The following is a 19,657-nucleotide window of genomic DNA, read 5'->3' as shown; positions in this document are numbered from 1 at the left end:
CCGGGTAAGGTCTGAGCCAGGTGAGTTCTGACAGGTGAGATCTGAGCCAGGTGAGAGCCAGGTGAGATCTGACAGGTGAGAGCCAGGTGAGATCCAGGTGAGTCCTGATCCAGGTGAGATCTGAGCCAGGTGAGAGCCAGGTGAGCCCCGATCCAGGTGAGATCTGAGCCAGGTGAGCCCCGATCCAGGTGAGCCCCGATCCAGGTGAGTCCCAGGTGAGATCTGAGCCAGGTGAGTCCCGACAGGTGAGAGCCGGATGAGATCTGAGCCAGGTGAGATCTGAGCCAGGTGAGTCCCAACAGGTGAGAGCCAGGTAAAGTCTGATCCAGGTGAGATCTGAGCCAGGTGAGATCTGAGCCAGGTGAGCCCTGACAGGTGAGAGCCAGGTGAGCCCTGAGCCAGGTGAGTCCCGACAGGTGAGAGCCAGGTGAGATCTGAGCCAGGTGAGAGCTGATCCAGGTGAGATCTGAGCCAGGTGAGCCCTGATCCAGATGAGTCCCGACAGGTGAGAGCCAGGTAAAGTCTGATCCAGGTGAGTCCAACAGGTGAGCCAGGTAAGGTCTGGGCCAGTTGAGCCAGGTGAGTCCCGATCCAGGTAAGGCCCTGACAGGTGAGACTGGTGAGCCAGGTGAGGTCTGACCCAAGTAAGGTCTGAGCCAGGTGAGCCCCTGACAGGTGAGTCAGGTGAGCCAGGTGAGGTCTGAGCCAGGTAAAGTCTGATCCAGGTGAGCCCCTGACAGGTGAGCCAGGTAAGGTCCGATCCAGGTAAGGTCCGATCCAGGTAAGGCTGATCCAGGTGAGTCCCAACAGGTGAGACTGGTGAGACAGGTAAGAGCTGATCCAGGTGAGGCTGATCCAGGTGAGTTCTGACAGGTGAGCCAGGTAAGGTCTGATCTAAGTAAGGTCTGAGCCAGGTGAGTTCTGACAGGTGAGATCCAGGTGAGCCAGGTAAGATCTGGGCCAGGTGAGGCTGGTAAAGTCCGATCCAGGTGAGGTCTGAGCCAGGTGAGTCCCTGACAGCTCTGAGCCAGGTAAAGTCTGAGCCAGGTGAGGCTGATCCAGGTGAGCCAGGTAAGATCTGGACCAGGTGAGCCCTGATCCAGGTGAGGGTGATCCAGGTAAGGTCTGAGCCAGATGATCCAGGTGAGGTCTGAGCCAGGTAAAGTCTGATCCAGGTGAGTCCCTGACATGTGAGCCAGGTAAGGTCCGATCCAGGTGAGGCTGAGCCAGGTGAGCCCCGATCCAGGTGAGTCCCAACAGGTGAGACTGGTGAGACAGGTAAGGGCTGATCCAGGTGAGGCTGATCCAGGTGAGTTCTGACAGGTGAGCCAGGTAAGGTCTGAGCCAGGTGAATCCTGAGCCAGGTGAGCCCCGATCCAGGTGAGTCCCGAAAGGTGAGAGCCGGGTGAGCCAGGTAGGGGCTGAGCCAGGTGAGTCTGGGCCAGGTGAGGCCCTGACAGGTCTGATCCAAGTAAGGTCTGAGCCAGGTGAGTCCGATCCAGGTGAGCCCCGATCCAGGTGAACCCCGAAAGGTGAGAGCTGGGTGAGCCAGGTAGGGGCTGAGCCAGGTGAGGCTGAGCCAGGTGAGATCTGAGCCAGGTGAGCCCGATCCAGGTGAGCCAGGTGAGATCTGAGCCAGGTGAGGCCCTGACAGGTCTGATCCAAGTAAGGTCTGAGCCAGGTGAGCCCCGATCCAGGTGAATCCTGAGCCAGGTGAGCCCCGAAAGGTGAGAGCCGGGTGAGCCAGGTAGGGGCTGAGCCAGGTGAGCCCCGATCCAGGTGAGGCTGATCCAGGTGAGGCCCTGACAGGTCTGAGCCAGGTAAAGTCTGATCCAGGTAAGGTCTGAGCCAGGTGAGCCCTGATCCAGGTGAGGCTGATCCAGGTGAGCCAGGTGAGATCTGAGCCAGGTAAAGTCTGAGCCAGGTGAGGTCTGAGCCAGGTAAGCTCCAATCCAGGTGAGTCTGGACCAGGTGAGCCCCGATCCAGGTGAGGCCCTGACAGGTCTGAGCCAGGTAAAGTCTGATCCAGGTAAGGTCTGAGCCAGGTGAGCCCTGAGCCAGGTGAGGCTGATCCAGGTGAGCCAGGTGAGATCTGAGCCAGGTGAGCCCCGATCCAGGTGAGTCTGGACCAGGTGAGCCCCGATCCAGGTGAGCCCCGAAAGGTGAGAGCCGGGTGAGCCAGGTAGGGGCTGAGCCAGGTGAGCCCCGAGCCAGGTGAGCCCGATCCAGGTGATCCAGGTGAGGTCTGAGCCAGGTAAAGTCTGATCCAGGTGAGGCTGAGCCAGGTGAGTCCCAATCCAGGTGAGGCCCTGACAGGTCTGATCCAGGTAAGGTCTGATCCAGGTGAGCCCTGATCCAGGTGAGGCCGATCCAGGTGAGCCAGGTAAAGTCTGATCCAGGTAAAGTCTGATCCAGGTGAGGCTGATCCAGGTGAGATCTGAGCCAGGTGAGCCCCAATCCAGGTGAGACCGATCCAGGTGAGCCAGGTAAGGTCTGAGCCAGGTAAAGTCTGATCCAGGTGAGGCTGATCCAGGTAAGGTCTGATCCAGGTGAGCCCCGATCCAGGTGAGCCAGGTGAGATCTGAGCCAGGTAAAGTCTGAGCCAGGTGAGGTCTGAGCCAGGTGAGCCCCAATCCAGGTGAGATTTTTGGGGAATTTTTGGCAATTTTGGGGGAATTTTGGGGGAATTTTGGGGGAATTTTTTGGCTTTTGGATCCAGGTGTGATCCAGGTGAGGCTGAGCCAGGTGAGGCTGATCCAGGTGGGATTTTTGGGGAATTTTCAGGAATTTTTGGGGAATTTTTTGGGCTTTTGGGATCCAGGTGTGATCCAGGTGGCCGGGAGGGGGCGTGGCCACGATCCAGGTGGGATTTTGGGGGGCGTGGCCACGATCCAGGTGGGATTTTGGGGCGGGGGATTTTTGGGTTTTGGATCCAGGTGAGATCTTACCTGGATCCCAAGATCCCAAAATCCCCCCCAAAACTCCCCAAAATTCCCCAAAATTCTCTCAAATCCCACCTGGATCTCACCTGGATTCAAGAGCTCAAAAATTCCCCCCCAAAATTCCCCAAATTCCCCCCAAATTCTTACCTGGATCTCACCTGGCTCCCAAAATCCCCAAAATTCCCCCCAAATCTCACCTGGATCTCACCTGGCTCCCGAAATCCTCAAAATTCCTCCCAAAATTCCCTTAGATTTCTCCCAAATTCCCCAAAATTCCCCCCAAATCCCACCTGGATCTCACCTGGACCCACCTGGATTTTACCTGGCTCCCAAAATCCAAAAAATTCTCCCAAAATCCCAAATACCCCCCCCCCCAAATCCCAAGAATTCTCCCCAAATTCCCTAAAATCACCAAAATTCCCCCAAATTTCGCCTGGATTTTACCTGGATCCTAAAATCCCAAAATCCCCCCCAAAATTCCCCCAAAATTTCCCCCCAAAATCCCACCTGGGTCTCACCTGAATTCAGGACTCCCAAACCCCCCAAAATTTCCCCAAAATCCCAAAAATTCCCTCAAATTCCCCCAAAATTCCCCCAGGATCTCACCTGGACCCACCTGGCTCTCACCTGGCTCCCAAAATCCCAAAAATTCCCCCAAAAATCCCCAAAAATTCTCCCAAATTTCCCCAAAATTCCCCCAGGATCTCACCTGGCTCCCAAAATCCCCAAAATTTTCCCCAAATTCCCCCTGAAATCCCCAAACCTTTCCCCAAAATCCCACCTGGATCTCACCTGAATTCATCACTCCCAAAAACCCCAAAAAATTTCCCCAAAAAATCCCCAAAATTCCCTCAAATTCCCCCAAAATTCCACCTGGTTCTCACCCGGCTCCCAAAATCCCCAAAAATTTCCCCCAAATTCCCCCCAAAATCCCCAAACCCCCACCTGGATCTCACCTGAATTCAGGACTCCCAAAAAATCCCCCGAAAAAATCCCAAAAATTCCCCCAAAAATTCCCCCAAATCCCCCCCACCCCTCGCTGTAGCCACGCCCCTCGCCGTGACCCCGCCCCCTCGTTGTGCCCCCCTCGCGTTGGCCCCGCCCCTCTCATTGGCCACGCCCCCTCGCTGTGCCCACCTCTCATTGGCCACGCCCCCTCCCTTTGCCACTCTAGCGTTGGCTCCGCCCCCTCACCGTGACCCCGCCCCCTCGCGGTGCCCCCCTCACGTTGGCTCCGCCCCTCGCCGCGTCCCTCTCGCTGTAACCCCGCCCCTTTTCTCCCGCTGGCCCCGCCCCTTTAACCCGTTGTTTCCCGGTGCGTTTTTCTCTCCCCTCCCCTCCCCCCCCCCAGGAATGGCTCCCGGAGCCTTCGGCCTCGGCCCCGCCCCCCCGCTCCTGCTCCTCCTCCTCCTCCTCCTCCTCGCGGCCCCGGCGCGGGCGGGAAACGGCGCCGAGCGTGAGTGGGGGAGGGGCAGCGCCGCGGGCTGGGGCCGATTCCGGGGATTTCGGGAAAATCGGGGGGGGGAGAATTTTGGGAAGAATTTTGGGGGGAATTTTGGGGAATTTTGGGAAGTTGGGGGAAATTTTGGTAAGAATTTCGGGAATAATTTCGAGAAGAATTTTGGGAACTTTGGGGAAGAATTTGGGGAAGAATTTTGGGGAGCTTTGGGAAGAATTTTGGGAATTTTGGGGTGAATTTCGGGAAGAATTTTGAAAAGAATTTCGGGAATTTTGGGGAATTTGGGGAAGAATTTTGGGAATAATTTAGTGAATTTTGGGGAATTTTTGGGAATAATTTGGGGAAGAATTTGGGGAATTTTTGGGAAGAATTTTGAGAAGAATTTCTGGGAATTTTGGGAAGAATTTTGGGAAGAATTTCGCAAATTTTGGGGAATTTTTGGGAAGAATTTTGAGAAGAATTTCGAGAATTTTGGGAAGAATTTTGGGAGGAATTTTGGGAATAATTTTGGGAATAATTTAGTGAATTTTGGGGAATTTTTGGGAATAATTTTGGGAAGAATTTTGAGAAGAATTTTGGGGATAATTTTGGGGTGAATTTCGGGAAGAATTTTGAAAAGAATTTCGGGAATTTTGGGGAATTTGGGGAAGAATTTTGAGAAGAATTTCGGGGAAGAATTTTGGGAAGGATTTCGTGAATTTTGGGGAACTTTTGGGAATAATTTGGGGAAGAATTTGGGGAATTTTTGGGAAGAATTTTGGGAAGAATTTCGGGAAGAATTTCGGGAAGAATTTTGGGAATAATTTTAGGAATAATTTCACGAATTTTGGGGAATTTTGGGAAGAATTTTGAGAAGAATTTCAGAAATTTGGGGGAATTTTGGGGAAGAATTTGGGGAATAATTTCGGGAATTTGGGGGAATTTTTGGGAATAATTTTGGGAAGAAATTCGGGAATTTTGGGAAGAATTTTGGGAAGAATTTTGGGAATATGGGGAATTTAGGGAATTTCGGGAATGGTTTTGGGAATTCTGGAAATTCTGGGAATGGTTTCAGGAATTTTGGGAGTTTTTGGGGAATTTCAGGAACAATTCCAAGAATTGTTTTGGGAATTTCGTGAACTATTTTGGGAATAATTTGGGGAATATTCAGGGTGGATCTCAGGAATATTTGGAATAATTTTGAGATTTTTGGGGAATTATTTCGGGAACTTCAGGAATTTCTGGAATTTCGGAATCGTTTCAGGAATTCTTTGGGGGACCTTGGGAACCCGAATTGGGAATTTCGAAAACGATTTCAGGAATTTCGGGAATTATTTGGGGGGTTTTGGGGAATTTCAGGAACAACTTAGGGACTTTCAGGGATTTGGGGAATTTCAGGAATTATTTGGGGAATTTTGGGGTTTAGGTTTGGGGCTTTGGGGGTTTTGGGGCTTTGGGGGTTTTGGGTTTTTGGGAACTCCGGGCTTGGGGATTTGGGATTTTTGCTTTTTGGGGTTTGGGTTTTTGGGATTTTGGGTTTGGGATTTTGGGGTTTTGGGGGTTTGGGGATTTTGGGGTTTGGGATTTGGGGGTTTGGGGGTTTTGGGTTTTGAGGTTTTGGGTTTTCAGTTTTAAAATTTGGGGTTGGGGATTTTGGGGGCTGGGATTTTGGGATTTTGGGGATTTGGGGTTTTTGGGGAACTCTGGGTTTGGGGTTTTAGGGTTTTGGGGTTGGAGGTTTTGGGGTTTTGGTGGTCATGGTCAAGGTGGTCACTCAAGGTGGTCAAGGTGGTCACGAAGTCCAGGTGGTCCCGGTCAAGGTGGTCACAGGGTCCAGGTGGTCCCAAGGTCCAGGTGGTCACTCTCAAGGTGGTCACTCACAATGTCCAGGTGGTCCCGGTCACGGTGGTGATGGTTAAGGTGGTCAAGGGGTCAAGGTGGTCAAGGGGTCAAGGTGGTCACGGTCAAGGTGGTCATGAAGTCCAGGTGGTCCCAAGGTCCAGGTGGTCCCAGGGTCAAGGTGGTCATGAAGCCCAGGTGGTCACTCAAGGCAGTCACAGGTCAAGGTGGTCACTCTGGTCATGGTCCAGGTGGTCCCAAGGTCCAGGTGGTCCCAAGGTCCAGGTGGTCACAGGGTCAAGGTGGTCACTCTGGTCATGGTCCAGGTGGTCCCAAGGTCCAGGTGGTCACTGTCCAGGTGGTCACAGCGTTCAGGTGGTCACAGGGTCCAGGTGGTGATGGTCAAGGTGGTCAAGGGGTCAAGGTGGTCACAGGGCCCAGGTGGTCACTCTCAAGGTGGTCACTCACAATGTCCAGGTGGTCACAGGGTCCAGGTGGTCACAGTCAAGGTGGTCATGAAGTCCAGGTGGTCCCAAGGTCCAGGTGGTCACAGGGTCAAGGTGGTCCCAGGGTCCAGGTGGTCCCAAGGTCCAGGTGGTCACAGGGTCCAGGTGGTCACAGGGTCAAGGTGGTCATGAAGCCCAGGTGGTCACTCAAGGCAGTCACAGGTCAAGGTGGTCACTCTGGTCATGGTCCAGGTGGTCCCAAGGTCCAGGTGGTCACAAAGTCCAGGTGGTGATGGTCAAGGTGGTCACGAAGTCCAGGTGGTCCCAAGGTCCAGGTGGTCCCGGTCAAGGTGGGCATGAAGTCCAGGTGGTCACAGGGTCAAGGTGGTCAAGGGGTCAAGGTGGTCCCAAGGTCCAGGTGGTCATGAAGTCCAGGTGGTCACAGGGTCAAGGTGGTGATGGTCAAGGTGGTCACGGTCAAGGTGGTCACAGGGCCCAGGTGGTCACGGTCAAGGTGGTCATGAAGTCCAGGTGGTCCCAAGGTCCAGGTGGTCCCAGGGTCCAGGTGGTCATGAAGTCCAGGTGGTCACAGGGTCAAGGTGGTCCCAGGGTCCAGGTGGTCACAGGGCCCAGGTGGTCACAGGGTCCAGGTGGTCCCAAGGTCCAGGTGGTCCCAAGGTCCAGGTGGTCATGAAGTCCAGGTGGTCACAGGGTCAAGGTGGTCATGGTCAAGGTGGTCCCCAGGTGCAGGTGATGGTCACTCTCAAGGCGGTCACAGGGTCCAGGTGGACAAGGTGTCATGGTGGTCACAAGGTCCAGGGGGGGTCACTGTCCACGTGGTCAGAAGGTCGTGGTGACCTCCATGTCCACGTGGTCATGGTCAAGGTGGTCACAGGGCCCAGGTGGTCACAGGGCCCAGGTGGTTACAGGGTCCAGGTGCTCATGGTCAAGGTGGTCACATGGTCCAGGTGGTCACAGGGTTCAGGTGGTCACAGGGTTCAGGTGGTCACAGGGTTCAGGTGGTCACATGGTCCAGGTGGTCACAGGGTTCAGGTGGTCACAGGGTCAAGGTGGTCACAGGGTCAAGGTGGTCACAGGGTCCAGGTGGTCACGGTCAAGGTGGTCACGGTCAAGGTGGTCACTCTCAATGTGCTCAAGGTGGTCATGAAGTCCAGGTGCTCCCAATGTCCAGGCGGTCACTGGTGGGGTCAGGTGTGACCAGGGGAGCTCAGATGGGACCAGGAGAGCTCAGGTGAGCTCAGGTGTGACCAGGTGAGCTCAGATGGGACCAGGTGAGCTCAGATGGGACCAGGGGAGCTCAGATGGGACCAGGGGAGCTCAGGTGAGCTCAGGTGTAACCAGGTGAGCTCAGATGGGACCAGGGGAGCTCAGATGGGACCAGGGGAGCTCAGGTGAGCTCAGATGGGACCAGGTGAGCTCAGGTGTGACCAGGTGAGCTCAGATGGGACCAGGGGAGCTCAGATGAGCTCAGGTGTGACCAGGTGAGCTCAGGTGTGACCAGGTGAGCTCAGGTGAGCCGGGGTGGGAGCAGATCTCCTCCAGGATGTCCCCACAGTCCGTGGGAGGAGTTCCGGGATTCCAGGGCCGGGCAGGGTCCCCGTCCCACCCCACCCCACCCCACCAGTCCCACCAGTCCCACCAGTCCCGCGGGGCCCATGTCCCAACCCTGGGACGCAGGAACCACCCACGCTGGGGGCGGGGCCACCGGGACAGGGGGCGGGGCCTCCGGGTGGGCACAGGGTCAGGTGGGCACGGGGTCCAGGTGGGCACAAGGTCCAGGTGGTCACAAGGTCCAGGTGGTCACAGGGTCCAGGTGGGCACAAGGTTCAGGTGGGCACAAGGTTCAGGTGGGCACAGGGTCAGGTGGGCACAAGGTTCAGGTGGGCACAAGGTTCAGGTGGGCACAGGGTTCAGGTGGGCACGGGGTCCAGGTGGGCACGGGGTCAGGTGGGCACAAGGTTCAGGTGGTCATGGGGCTCAGATGGTCACCCTCAGGTGGTCAAGGTGCTCATGGTCAAGGTGGTCACAGGGTTCAGGTGGCCCAAAGGACCAGGTGACCATGGCCAAGGTGGTCACAGGTCCAGGTGGTCACAGGTCCAGGTGGTCACAGGTCCAGGTGGTCACTTCTCAGGGTCACCACAGGTCCGGGTGGTCACTCTCAGGGTGGACACAGGCTCAAGGTGATCCCAAGGTCCAGATGGTCAGAGGGTGAAGGTGGTGACAGGTCCAGGTGACCACGGCCAAGGTGGTCACAGGTCCAGGTGGTCACAGGTCCAGGTGGTCACTCTCAAGGTGGTCACGATGTCCAGGTGTTTATGGTCAAGGTGGTCACAAAGTTCAAGTTGTGGTCAAGGTGGCCACAGGGTCCAGGTGGCCACAAGGTCCAGTTGGTCACAGGGTCAAGGTGACCATGGCCAAGGTGGCGGTCAGGGGTTCGAGATGGCCACAAAGTCCAGGTGGCCACAGGGTCCAGGTGGTCATGGTCAAGATGGTCCCAAGGTCCAGGTGGCCCAAAGGTCCAGGTGACCATGGCCAAGGTGGCCACAAGATCCAGGTGACCACAGGGTCCAGTTGGTCACAGGGTCCAGGTGACCATGGCCAAGGTGATCGCAGGGTCCAGGTGACCACAGGTTCAAGGTGATCCCAAGGTCCAGGTGGTCATGGTCAAGATGGTCCCAAAGTCCAGGTGGTCACTCTCAAGGTGGTCACGATGTCCAGGTGTTTATGGTCAAGGCGGTCACAAAGTTCAAGTTGTGGCCAAGATGGCCACAGGGTCCAGGTGGCCACAAAGTCCAGGTGGTCCCAAGGTCCAGGTGACCATGGCCAAGATGGCCACAGGGTCCAGGTGGTCATGGAGTCCAGGTGGTCACAGGTTCAAGATGGTCCCAAGGTCCAGGTGGCCCAAAGGACCAGGTGACCATGGCCAAGGTGGCCACAAGGTTCAGGTGACCACAGGGTCCAGGTGGCCAGAGGATCCAGGTGATCGTGGTCCAGGTGATCCCAAGGTCCAGGTGGCCACAGGTCCAGGTGGTCCCAAGGTCCAGGTGGCCCCAGGTCCAGGTGGCCAAGGAGCTCCTTCCCCAGGTAAGCCCAGGTGGCCCCAGGTGACGCCAACCTCGTTCTTGGCCCATCTGGGTGTGCTTGGAATGTCCTGGGCAGGTGAGACCTGACCCCACCCAGCTCAGGACCCCACCCAGGTGAGACCCTGACCCCACCCAGGTGAGACCCTGACCCCACCCAGGTGAGACCTGACCCCACCCAGGTGAGACCCTGACCCCACCCACGTGACCTCCATGACCCCACCCACGTGACCTCCATGACCCCTCAATGACGTCACACCTTTCCGTGCCCCCTGATTGGCCGCTCAGCCATCACATCACCACACCTGGCCCCACCCAAACCCCCCAGGAATGGAAATTTTGGGATTTTCTAAAATTCAAATTTTCCTTTTTTTTTTGGTTGTTTTTCCCCCATTTCTCCCTTTTCTTTTTGCCCCAAATTCCCTAAAATTCTCCATTTTTTGGTCAATTCCTCATTTTCTCCCTTTCCTCCCATTTTTTTTTCCTTTTTCCCTCATTTTTCCTGCCAATTTCCACTTTTTTCCCATGTTTTCCCCATTTTTTCCCTTTTTTTTCCCCTTTTCCCACCATTTTTTCTCCTTTTTTGGGACAAAATTCCCAGGTGTTCTCCCGATTTTTTTCCAATTTTTTTCTCCCATTTCTCCCGTTTTTTCCCATTTTTTCCAATTTTTCTCATTTTCTCCCAGTTTTTCCCCATTTTTTCCCATTTTCTTCCAATTTTCCCCATTTTCCACCATTTCCCCAATTTTTTCCCATTTTCCCCCCCATTTTTTCCCATTCTCCCCCCATTTTCCCCATTTTTTGCCCCAGTTCTGAAGGAGGACAAGTCATCGATCATTTCCCCATTTTCCCCCCATTTTTTCCCATTTTCCCCCATTTTTCCCATTTTTTTCCCCATTTTTTCACCATTTTTCCCATTTTCCCTGTTTTTTGCCCCAGTTCCCGAGGAGCACAAGTCACTGATCATTTCCCCATTTTTTCCCGATTTTTCCCCTTTTTTTCACAATTTTCTCATCATTTCCCCCCATTTTTTACTGATTTTCCCAGTTTTTTCATTTTTTTCACCATTTTTCCCATTTTCCCAATTTTTTTGCCCAAGTTCCCAAGGAGGACACGTCGTGGATCTTTTCCCTATTTCCCCCCATTTTTATCCCATTTTCCCTCCATTTTTCCCCCATTTTTTCACCGTTTTCCCCCATTTTTTCTCAGTTTTTTCATTTTTTTTCACATTTTTCCCATTTTCCCCGTTTTTCACCCCAGTTCCCAAGGAGGACACATCATGGATCTTTTCCCCATTTCCCCCCCATTTTTATCCCATTTTTACCCATTTTTTCCCATTTTTCCCATTTTTCCCCCCATTTTTTTCACCATTTTTCCCATTTTCCCAACTTTTTTGCCCAGTTCCCAAGGAGGACACATCATGGATCTTTTCCCCATTTCCCCCCCATTTTTATCCCATTTTTCCCCATTTTCCCCCATTTTTCCCATTTTTCCCCCATTTTTCCCATTTTTTCACCATTTTTTCCCATTTTTTCACCGTTTTTCGCCGTTTTTTCCCCATTTTTTCCCCGTTTTTTCACATTTTTCCCGTTTTCCTCATTTTTCACCCCATTTTGCAGTTCCCGAGGAGGACGAGTCGCGGATCATCGGGGGCCGGCCCTGCTCCGTGGCCCGGTGCCCGTTCCAGGAAATTTCCCCCATTTTTCCCCTATTTTTGCCCCATTTTTCCCCGTTTTCCCCATTTTTTCACCATTTTTCCCATTTCCCCCGTTTTTCACCCCAGTTCCCAAGGAGGACACATCGTGGATCTTTTCCCCATTTCCCCCCCATTTTTCCCCATTTTCCGCCATTTTTCCCATTTTTCCACCGTTTTTTGCCGTTTTTTCCCCATTTTTTCACCGTTTTTCGCCGTTTTTTCCCCGTTTTTTGCCGTTTTTTCACATTTTTCCCGTTTTCCCCGTTTTCCGCCCCATTTTGCAGTTCCCGAGGAGGACGAGTCGTGGATCATCGGGGGCCGGCCCTGCTCCGTGGCCCGGTGCCCATTTTTCCCATTTCCCCCCATTTCTCCCCATTTTTTCACCGTTTTTCGCCGTTTTTTCCCCGTTTTTTGCCGTTTTTTCACATTTTTCCCGTTTTCCCGTGTTTCCGCCCCATTTTGCAGTTCCCGAGGAGGACGAGTCGCGGATCATCGGGGGCCGGCCCTGCTCCGTGGCCCAGCGCCCGTTCCAGGTGGCGCTGATCAAGCGGGGGCAGATCCTGTGCGGGGGGAGCCTCGTGGCCGCCCAGTGGGTGCTGACGGCGGCGCACTGCAAGCAGCCAATCAGGTGAGGGCACACCTGGGCACACCTGGGTACAGGTACAGACACACCTGGGCACACCTGGGATAGGTATGGGCACACCTGGGCACACCTGGGTACAGGTACAGACACACCTGGGCACACCTGGGATAGGGTACACACACACCTGGGCACACCTGGGTACAGGTACAGACACACCTGGGCACACCTGGGCACACCTGGGTACAGGTACAGACACACCTGGGTACAGGTACAGACACACCTGGGCGCACCTGGGCACACCTGGGATAGGTACGGGCACACCTGGGCACACCTGGGCACACCTGGGTACAGGTACAGACACACCTGGGCACACCTGGGATAGGTACGGGCACACCTGGGCACACCTGGGCACACCTGGGTACAGGTACAGACACACCTGGGCACACCTGGGTACAGGTACAGACACACCTGGGCACACCTGGGCACACCTGGGCACAGCTGGGTACAGGTACACACACACCTGGGCACACCTGGGCACAGGTACAGACACACCTGGGGGCACCTGGGGGCACCTGGGCACACCTGCGATAGGGTACACACACACCTGGGCACACCTGGGATAGGTACAGACACACCTGGGATAGGTATGGGCACACCTGGGCACACCTGGGCACACCTGGGATAGGGTACACACACACCTGGGCACAGCTGGGGGCACCTGGTGGGTGCTGACGGTGGCGCACTGCAAGCAGCCAATCAGGTGAGGGCACACCTGGGCGCACCTGGGCACACCTGGAATAGGGTACACACACACCTGGGCACAGCTGGGCACACCTGGGATAGGTACGGGCACACCTGGGCACACCTGGGGGCACCTGGGCACACCTGGGATAGGGTACACACACACCTGGGCACAGCTGGGCACAGCTGGGATGGGTTACACACACACCTGGGCACACCTGGGCACACCTGGGAGCCCGGTGGGTGCTGATGGCCGTGCACTGCAAACAGCCAATCAGGTGAGGGGACATCTGGGCACACCTGGGACAGGTAACACACACACCTGGGGGCACCTGGGCACACCTGGGCACAGCTGGGATGGGTTACACACACCTGGGCACACCTGGGTACAGGTACAGACACAGCTGGGCACACCTGGACACATCTCAGCTACACCTGAGGGGGATAAAACCACACCTGGGATACACCTGGGATACACCTGGGATACACCTGGCTGGGTGGTGACACCTGTCCCAGCTCACCTGTCCTATCCCACCTGTCCCCTCCCTGTCTCACCTGTCCCATCTCACCTGTCCTGTGTCCCCTGTCCCCTCTCCCCTGTGTCACCTGTCCCATGGAGCTCCATCTCAGGTGTCCTGTGCTCACCTGTCCCATCCCACCTGTCCCCTCTCACCTGTGTCACCTTTGCAGGGATCTCCAGGTGCTGATTGGTGCCAACACCCTCTGGGCAGGTACGGGCCAGGTGCGCTCACCTGTGTCACCTGTCCCCTCTCACCTGTCCTGTGTCACCTGTCCCTTCTCACCTGTGTCACCTGTCCCCTCTCACCTGTCCCGTGTCACCTGTCCTGTGTCACCTGTCCCCTCTCACCTGTGTTCACCTGTGTCACCTGTCCCACCTGTCCCCTCTCACCTTTGCAGGGACCTCCAGGTGCTGATCGGCACCAACACGCTCCGGGCAGGTACGGGCCAGGTGTGCTCACCTGTGTCACCTGTCCCGTGTCACCTGTCCTGTGTCACCTGTGCTCACCTGTCCCATCCCACCTGTCCCATGGAGCTCCATCTCACGTGTCCTGTGCTCACCTGTCCCCTCTCACCTGTCCCACCTGTCCCCTCTCACCTTTGCAGGGACCTGCAGGTGCTGATCGGCACCAACACACTCCGGGCAGGTACGGGCCAGGTGCGCTCACCTGTGTCACCTGTCCCCTCTCACCTGTGTCACCTGTCCCATCTCACCTGTCCTGTGTCACCTGTCCTGTGTCACCTGTCCCCTCTCACCTGTCCCATCTCACCTGTGTCACCTTTGCAGGGACCTGCAGGTGCTGATCGGCACCAACACGCTCCGGGCAGGTACGGGCCAGGTGCGCCGCGTCTCGCGCCTCCAGGTGCACCCCGGCTACAACCCCCGGCGCAACGACAACGACTTCATGCTGCTGCGCCTGGACGCACCTGTGCGCTTCGGGCCCCGCGTCAAGAAAATCCGCCCCGCGCCCAGGTGTCCCCGGGCGGGGCAGAACTGCAGCGTCAGCGGGTGGGGCACCACCAAATCACCTGGAGGTACCTGGGCACAGGTGGGGGAGGGTCAGGGAGGGATCAGGTGTGTCCCAGGTGGGGTCCCAGGTGAGGTCCCAGGTGAGGTCTCTGGAGCTCCTTATGGAGTCCAGGTGCGGTCCCAGGTGTGTCCCAGGTGTGTCCTCAGGTGAGGTTCATGGAGCTCTTTATGAGACCAGGTGAGGTCCCAGGTGGGTTCTCAGGTGAGGTCTCTGGAGCTCCTGATGGAGTCCAGGTGGGGTCCCAGGTGTGTCCCAGGTGTATCTCAGGTGTATCCCGGGTGTGTCTCGGGTGTGTCTCAGGTGTATCTCAGGTGTGTCCCAGGTGTGTCTCAGGTGTGTCCCAGGTGTGTCCCAGGTGTCCCCGGGCAGGGCAGAACTGCAGCGTCAGCGGGTGGGGCACCACCAAATCACCTGGAGGTACCTGGGCACAGGTGGGGGAGGGTCAGGGAGGGATCAGGTGTGTCCCAGGTGAGGTCTCTGGAGCTCCTTATGGAGTCCAGGTGCGGTCCCAGGTGTGTCCCAGGTGTGTCTCAGGTGTGTCCCAGGTGTATCCTGGGTGTATCTCAGGTGTGTCTCAGGTGTGTCCCAGGTGTGCCCTCAGGTGAGGTTCATGGAGCTCTTTATGAGACCAGGTGGGTTCTCAGGTGTGGTCTCTGGAGCTTCTGATGGAGACCAGGTGGGGTCTCAGGTGTGTCTCAGGTGTGCCCCAGATGTGTCCCAGGTGTGTCCCAGGTGTATCTCAGGTGTATCTCAGGTGTGTCCCAGGTGTCTCTCAGGTGTATCTCAGGTGTGTCCCAGGTGTGTCCCAGGTGTGTCCCAGGTGTGTCTCAGGTGTATCCCAGGTGTGTCCCAGGTGTATCTCAGGTGTGTCCCAGGTGTGTCCTCAGGTGTATCTCAGGTGTGTCCCAGGTGTGTCCAGGTGTATCTCAGGTGTGTCCCAGGTGTGTCCTCAGGTGTATCTCAGGTGTGTCCCAGGTGTGTCCCAGGTGTATCTCAGGTGTGTCCCAGGTGTGTCTCAGGTGTGTCCCAGGTGTGTCCCAGGTGTATCTCAGGTGTGTCCCAGGTGTGTCTCAGGTGTGTCCCAGGTGTGTCCCAGGTGTGTCCCAGGTGTGTCCCAGGTGTGTCCCAGGTGTATCTCAGGTGTGTCCCAGGTGTGTCCCAGGTGTGTCCCAGGTGTGTCTCGGGTGTGTCTCAGGTGTCCCCGGGCGGGGCAGAACTGCAGCGTGTCCGGGTGGGGCACCACCAAATCACCTGGAGGTACCTGGGCACACCTGGGCACACCTGTGCTCACCTGGGCGGGTCCAGGGAGGTTTTGGGCTCCACCAAGGCTGGGAACGGCCCCGGAATGGGGCAAATCCGGGGGATTTTGGGTTCTGCTGAACAAAAATGGAGATTTTTGGGGTTTTTTGGGTTTTCTCGCCTCACCTGTCGCTCACCTGTGCAGGTGTTCTGGGGTCCCACCATCACCTTTGGGGCTGGGAACGGTCCCAGAATGAGGCAAATCCAGGGGATTTTGGGTTCCATTTACCAAAAACGGAGATTTTGGGGGGGATTTTGGGTTCTGCTGACCCAAAATGGGGATTTCTGGGTTTCGCCTCACCTGTCCCTCACCTGTGCTCACCTGGGCGGGTCCAGGGAGGTTTTGGGTTCCACCAAGGCTGGGAACGGCCCCGGAATGGGGCAAATCCGGGGGATTTTGGGTTCTGCTGACCCAAACCCGGGGATTTTTGGGGTTTTTTGGTTTTTCTCTCCTCACCTGTGCTCACCTGTGCTCACCTGTCTCACCTGTGCAGCCAAGCTGCCGCGGGACCTGCAGTGCGCGCAGGTGCAGACCTTCGGGCCCGAGCAGTGCGCCCGCGCCTACGGCAGCGCCGTCACCCGCAACATGTTCTGCGCAGGTGTGCCCCAGGGCGGCGTCGACTCCTGCCAGGTGAGGGAACAGGTGTGCCCCAGGTGTGCCTGTACCTGTGCCAGGTGTGTGTGTACCTGTGCCAGGTGTGTGTGCCAGGTGTGTGCCCAGGTGTGCAACATGTTCTGCGCAGGTGTGCCCCAGGGCGGCGTCGACTCCTGCCAGGTGAGGGAACAGGTGTGCCCCAGGTGTGCCTGTACCTGTGCCAGGTGTGTGTGCCAGGTGTGCCTGTACCTGTGCCAGGTGAGTGCCCAGGTGTGTGTGCCAGGTGTGCCTGTACCTGTGCCAGGTGTGTGTGCCAGGTGTGTGTGCCAGGTGTGTGTGCCAGGTGTGTGTGCCCAGGTGTGTCTGTACCTGTGCCAGGTGTGTGTGCCAGGTGTGTGTGCCCCAGGTGTGCCTGTACCTGTGCCAGGTGTGTGTGCCAGGTGTGTGTGCCAGGTGTGTCTGTACCTGTGCCAGGTGTGTCTGTACCTGTGCCAGGTGTGTGTGCCAGGTGTGTGCCCAGGTGTGTGTGCCCAGGTGTGTGTGCCAGGTGTGTCTGTACCTGTACCAGGTGGGCCCCAGGTGTGTCCCAGGTGTGTCTGTGCCTGTGCCAGGTGTATCTCACCTGTCTCTCAGGTGTATCCCAGGTGTATCTCAGGTGTGTGTGTCTCACCTGTTCCAGGGTGACTCAGGTGTGTCTCAGGTGTATCCCAGGTGTGTGTGTGTCTCACCTGTCTCTCACCTGTGTCTCACCCATTTCCTGTTGCAGGGTGACTCAGGTGTGACTCAGGTGTGTCTCAGGTGTTTCTCACCTGTCTCTCACCTGTTGCAGGGTGACTCAGGTGTGACTCAGGTGTGACTCAGGTGTGTCTCACCTCTTGCAGGGTGACTCAGGTGTGACTCAGGTGTGTCTCAGGTGTGTCTCAGGTGTCTCTCACCTGTGTCTCACCTGTTGCAGGGTGACTCAGGTGTGACTCAGGTGTGTCTCAGGTGTGTCTCACCTGTCTCTCACCTGTGTCTCTCTCACCTGTTGCAGGGTGACTCAGGTGTGTCTCAGGTGTGTCTCAGGTGTCTCTCACCTGTCTCTCACCTGTTGCAGGGTGTCTCAGGTGTGTCTCAGGTGTGTCTCAGGTGTCTCTCACCTGTCTCTCACCTGTTGCAGGGTGTCTCAGGTGTGTCTCACCTGTTGCAGGGTGTCTCAGGTGTGTCTCAGGTGTGTCTCAGGTGTGTCTCACCTGTCTCTCACCTGTCTCTCTCACCTGTTGCAGGGTGTCTCAGGTGTGTCTCAGGTGTCTCTCAGGTGTGTCTCACCTGTCTCTCACCTGTGTCTCTCTCACCTGTTGCAGGGTGACTCAGGTGTGTCTCAGGTGTGTCTCAGGTGTGTCTCAGGTGTCTCTCACCTGTCTCTCTCACCTGTTGCAGGGTGACTCAGGTGTGTCTCAGGTGTGTCTCAGGTGTGTCTCAGGTGTCTCTCACCTGTCTCTCTCACCTGTTGCAGGGTGACTCAGGTGGGCCGCTGGTGTGCGGGGGGTACCTGCAGGGCGTGGTCTCCTGGGGCCTGGCCGTGTGCGGGCAGCGCGGGAACCCCGGCGTCTACAGCAACGTCTGCCGGGCCACGCCCTGGATCCGCCGCGTCATCGGCGCCGGCCAATGAGGGACCAGCACTGACCAGGAGTGACCAATGAGGGACCAGCACTGACCAACACCGACCAATGAGGGACCGGCAGTGACCAGGAGTGACCAATGAGGGACCAGCACTGACCAGGGGTGACCAATGAGGGACCAGCACTGACCAACACCGACCAATGAGGGACCGGCACTGACCAGGGGTGACCAATGAGGGACCAGCAGTGACCAACGGGGACCAACAGTGACCAATGAGGGACCAGCGCCGACCAGCAGTGACCAATGGGGACCAGCAGCGACCAATGAGTGACCAACAGTGACCAACACTGACCAATGAGGGACCAGCACCGACCAGCACCGACCAATGAGGGACCGGCACTGACCAGCAGCGACCAATGAGGGACCAGCAGCGACCAATGAGGGACCGGCACTGACCAACAGCGACCAATGAGTGACCAATGAGGGACCGGCACTGACCAGGAGTGACCAATGAGGGACCAGCAGCGACCGATGAGTGACCAACAGTGACCGATGAGTGACCAGCAACCAGTGACCAATGAGTGACCAACAGTGACCAACACTGACCAATGAGGGACCAGCACTGACCAGAAGCGACCAATGAGGGACCAGCACTGACCAGCAGCGACCAATGAGGGACCAGCAGTGACCAATGAGGGACCACCAGTGACCAGCAGTGACTGCAAGTGACCATGAGTCACCAATGGGGACCAACAGTGACCAACAGTGCCCACAAGTGACCATGAGTGACCAACGGGGACCAAGAGTGACCAGCAGTGACCATGAGTGACCGTGAGTGACCAACGGGGACCACGAGTGACCAACAGTGACCACAAGTGACCATGAGTGACCAACGGGGACCAACAGTGACCAACAGTGACCACAAGTGACCATGAGTGACCAACGGGGACCAACAGTGACCAACAGTGACCACAAGTGACCAATGGGGACCAACAGTGACCAGCAGTGACCAACAACAACCATGAGTGACCAATGAGTGACCAGCAGTGACCAATGAGTGACCAGCAGTGACCAACGGGGATTTGGGGGGGAAATAAAGAAAAAATGGAAAAAACCCCGAGAGATGGAACTGGGACAAACTGGGAGGGACTGGGAGGGACTGGGAGCACTGGGGCGCCCCCTGCTGGTGTCTCTCGCCATTGGCCACCCTGGGGACACCTTGGGGACACCTTGGGGACACCTTGGGGACACCTCGGGGACATTTTGGGGACATTTTGGGGACACCCTGGGGACATCTGGGGGTGACCCTGGGGACATCTTGGGGACACTTCAGGAACCTCCTGGGGACATTTTGGGGACACCCTGGGGACACCCTGGGGACACTTGAAGGACACCTCAGGGACACCTTGGGGACACCCCGAGGACATTTTGGAGCCACCTTGGCGACACTTTGGGGACATTTCAGGACCGCCCTGGGGACACCTTGGAGGGATCGTGGGGACACCTTGGGGACACCTTGGGGACACCTCAGGGACATCCTGGGAACCTCCGAGGCCATCATGGGGACACCTTGGGGACACCTTGGGGACACCCTTGGGGACACCTTGGGGACACTCTGGGGACACTGTGGGGACATCACGGGAACCTCCGAGGCCATCATGGGGACACCTTGGGGACACTTTGGGGCCATTGTGGGGACACCTTGGGGATGTTTTGCAGCCACCTTGGGGACATCACGGGGACACTTTGGGGACATCGTTGGGGACCCCTTGGAGACATCCTGGGGACACCTCAGGGACACTTTGGGGACACTGTGGGGACACCC

At 56.7% G+C, this 19,657-nt stretch overlaps 1 protein-coding gene across 1 annotated transcript; it reads left to right on the top strand.

Moving 5' to 3' along the window:
* Nucleotides 1-256: 256 nt before the first annotated feature.
* LOC136570317 (kallikrein-14-like) lies at nt 257-17,881 on the top strand. The gene is made up of 8 exons (XM_066570820.1): nt 257-272; nt 4,294-4,398; nt 11,386-11,442; nt 11,747-11,779; nt 11,928-12,090; nt 14,093-14,340; nt 16,130-16,266; nt 17,726-17,881. Exons 1-8 carry the CDS (start codon nt 257-259, stop codon nt 17,879-17,881), a joined length of 915 nt encoding a protein of 304 aa, XP_066426917.1.
* Nucleotides 17,882-19,657: the final 1,776 nt, after the last annotated feature.

Source organism: Molothrus aeneus, unplaced genomic scaffold (genome assembly GCF_037042795.1).
Source record: "Molothrus aeneus isolate 106 unplaced genomic scaffold, BPBGC_Maene_1.0 scaffold_30, whole genome shotgun sequence".
In the NCBI taxonomy this organism is placed as follows: Eukaryota; Metazoa; Chordata; class Aves; order Passeriformes; family Icteridae; genus Molothrus; species Molothrus aeneus.
The sequence above is the reverse complement of the archived record's forward strand: the minus strand, read 5'-3'. Positions and strand labels throughout refer to the sequence as shown.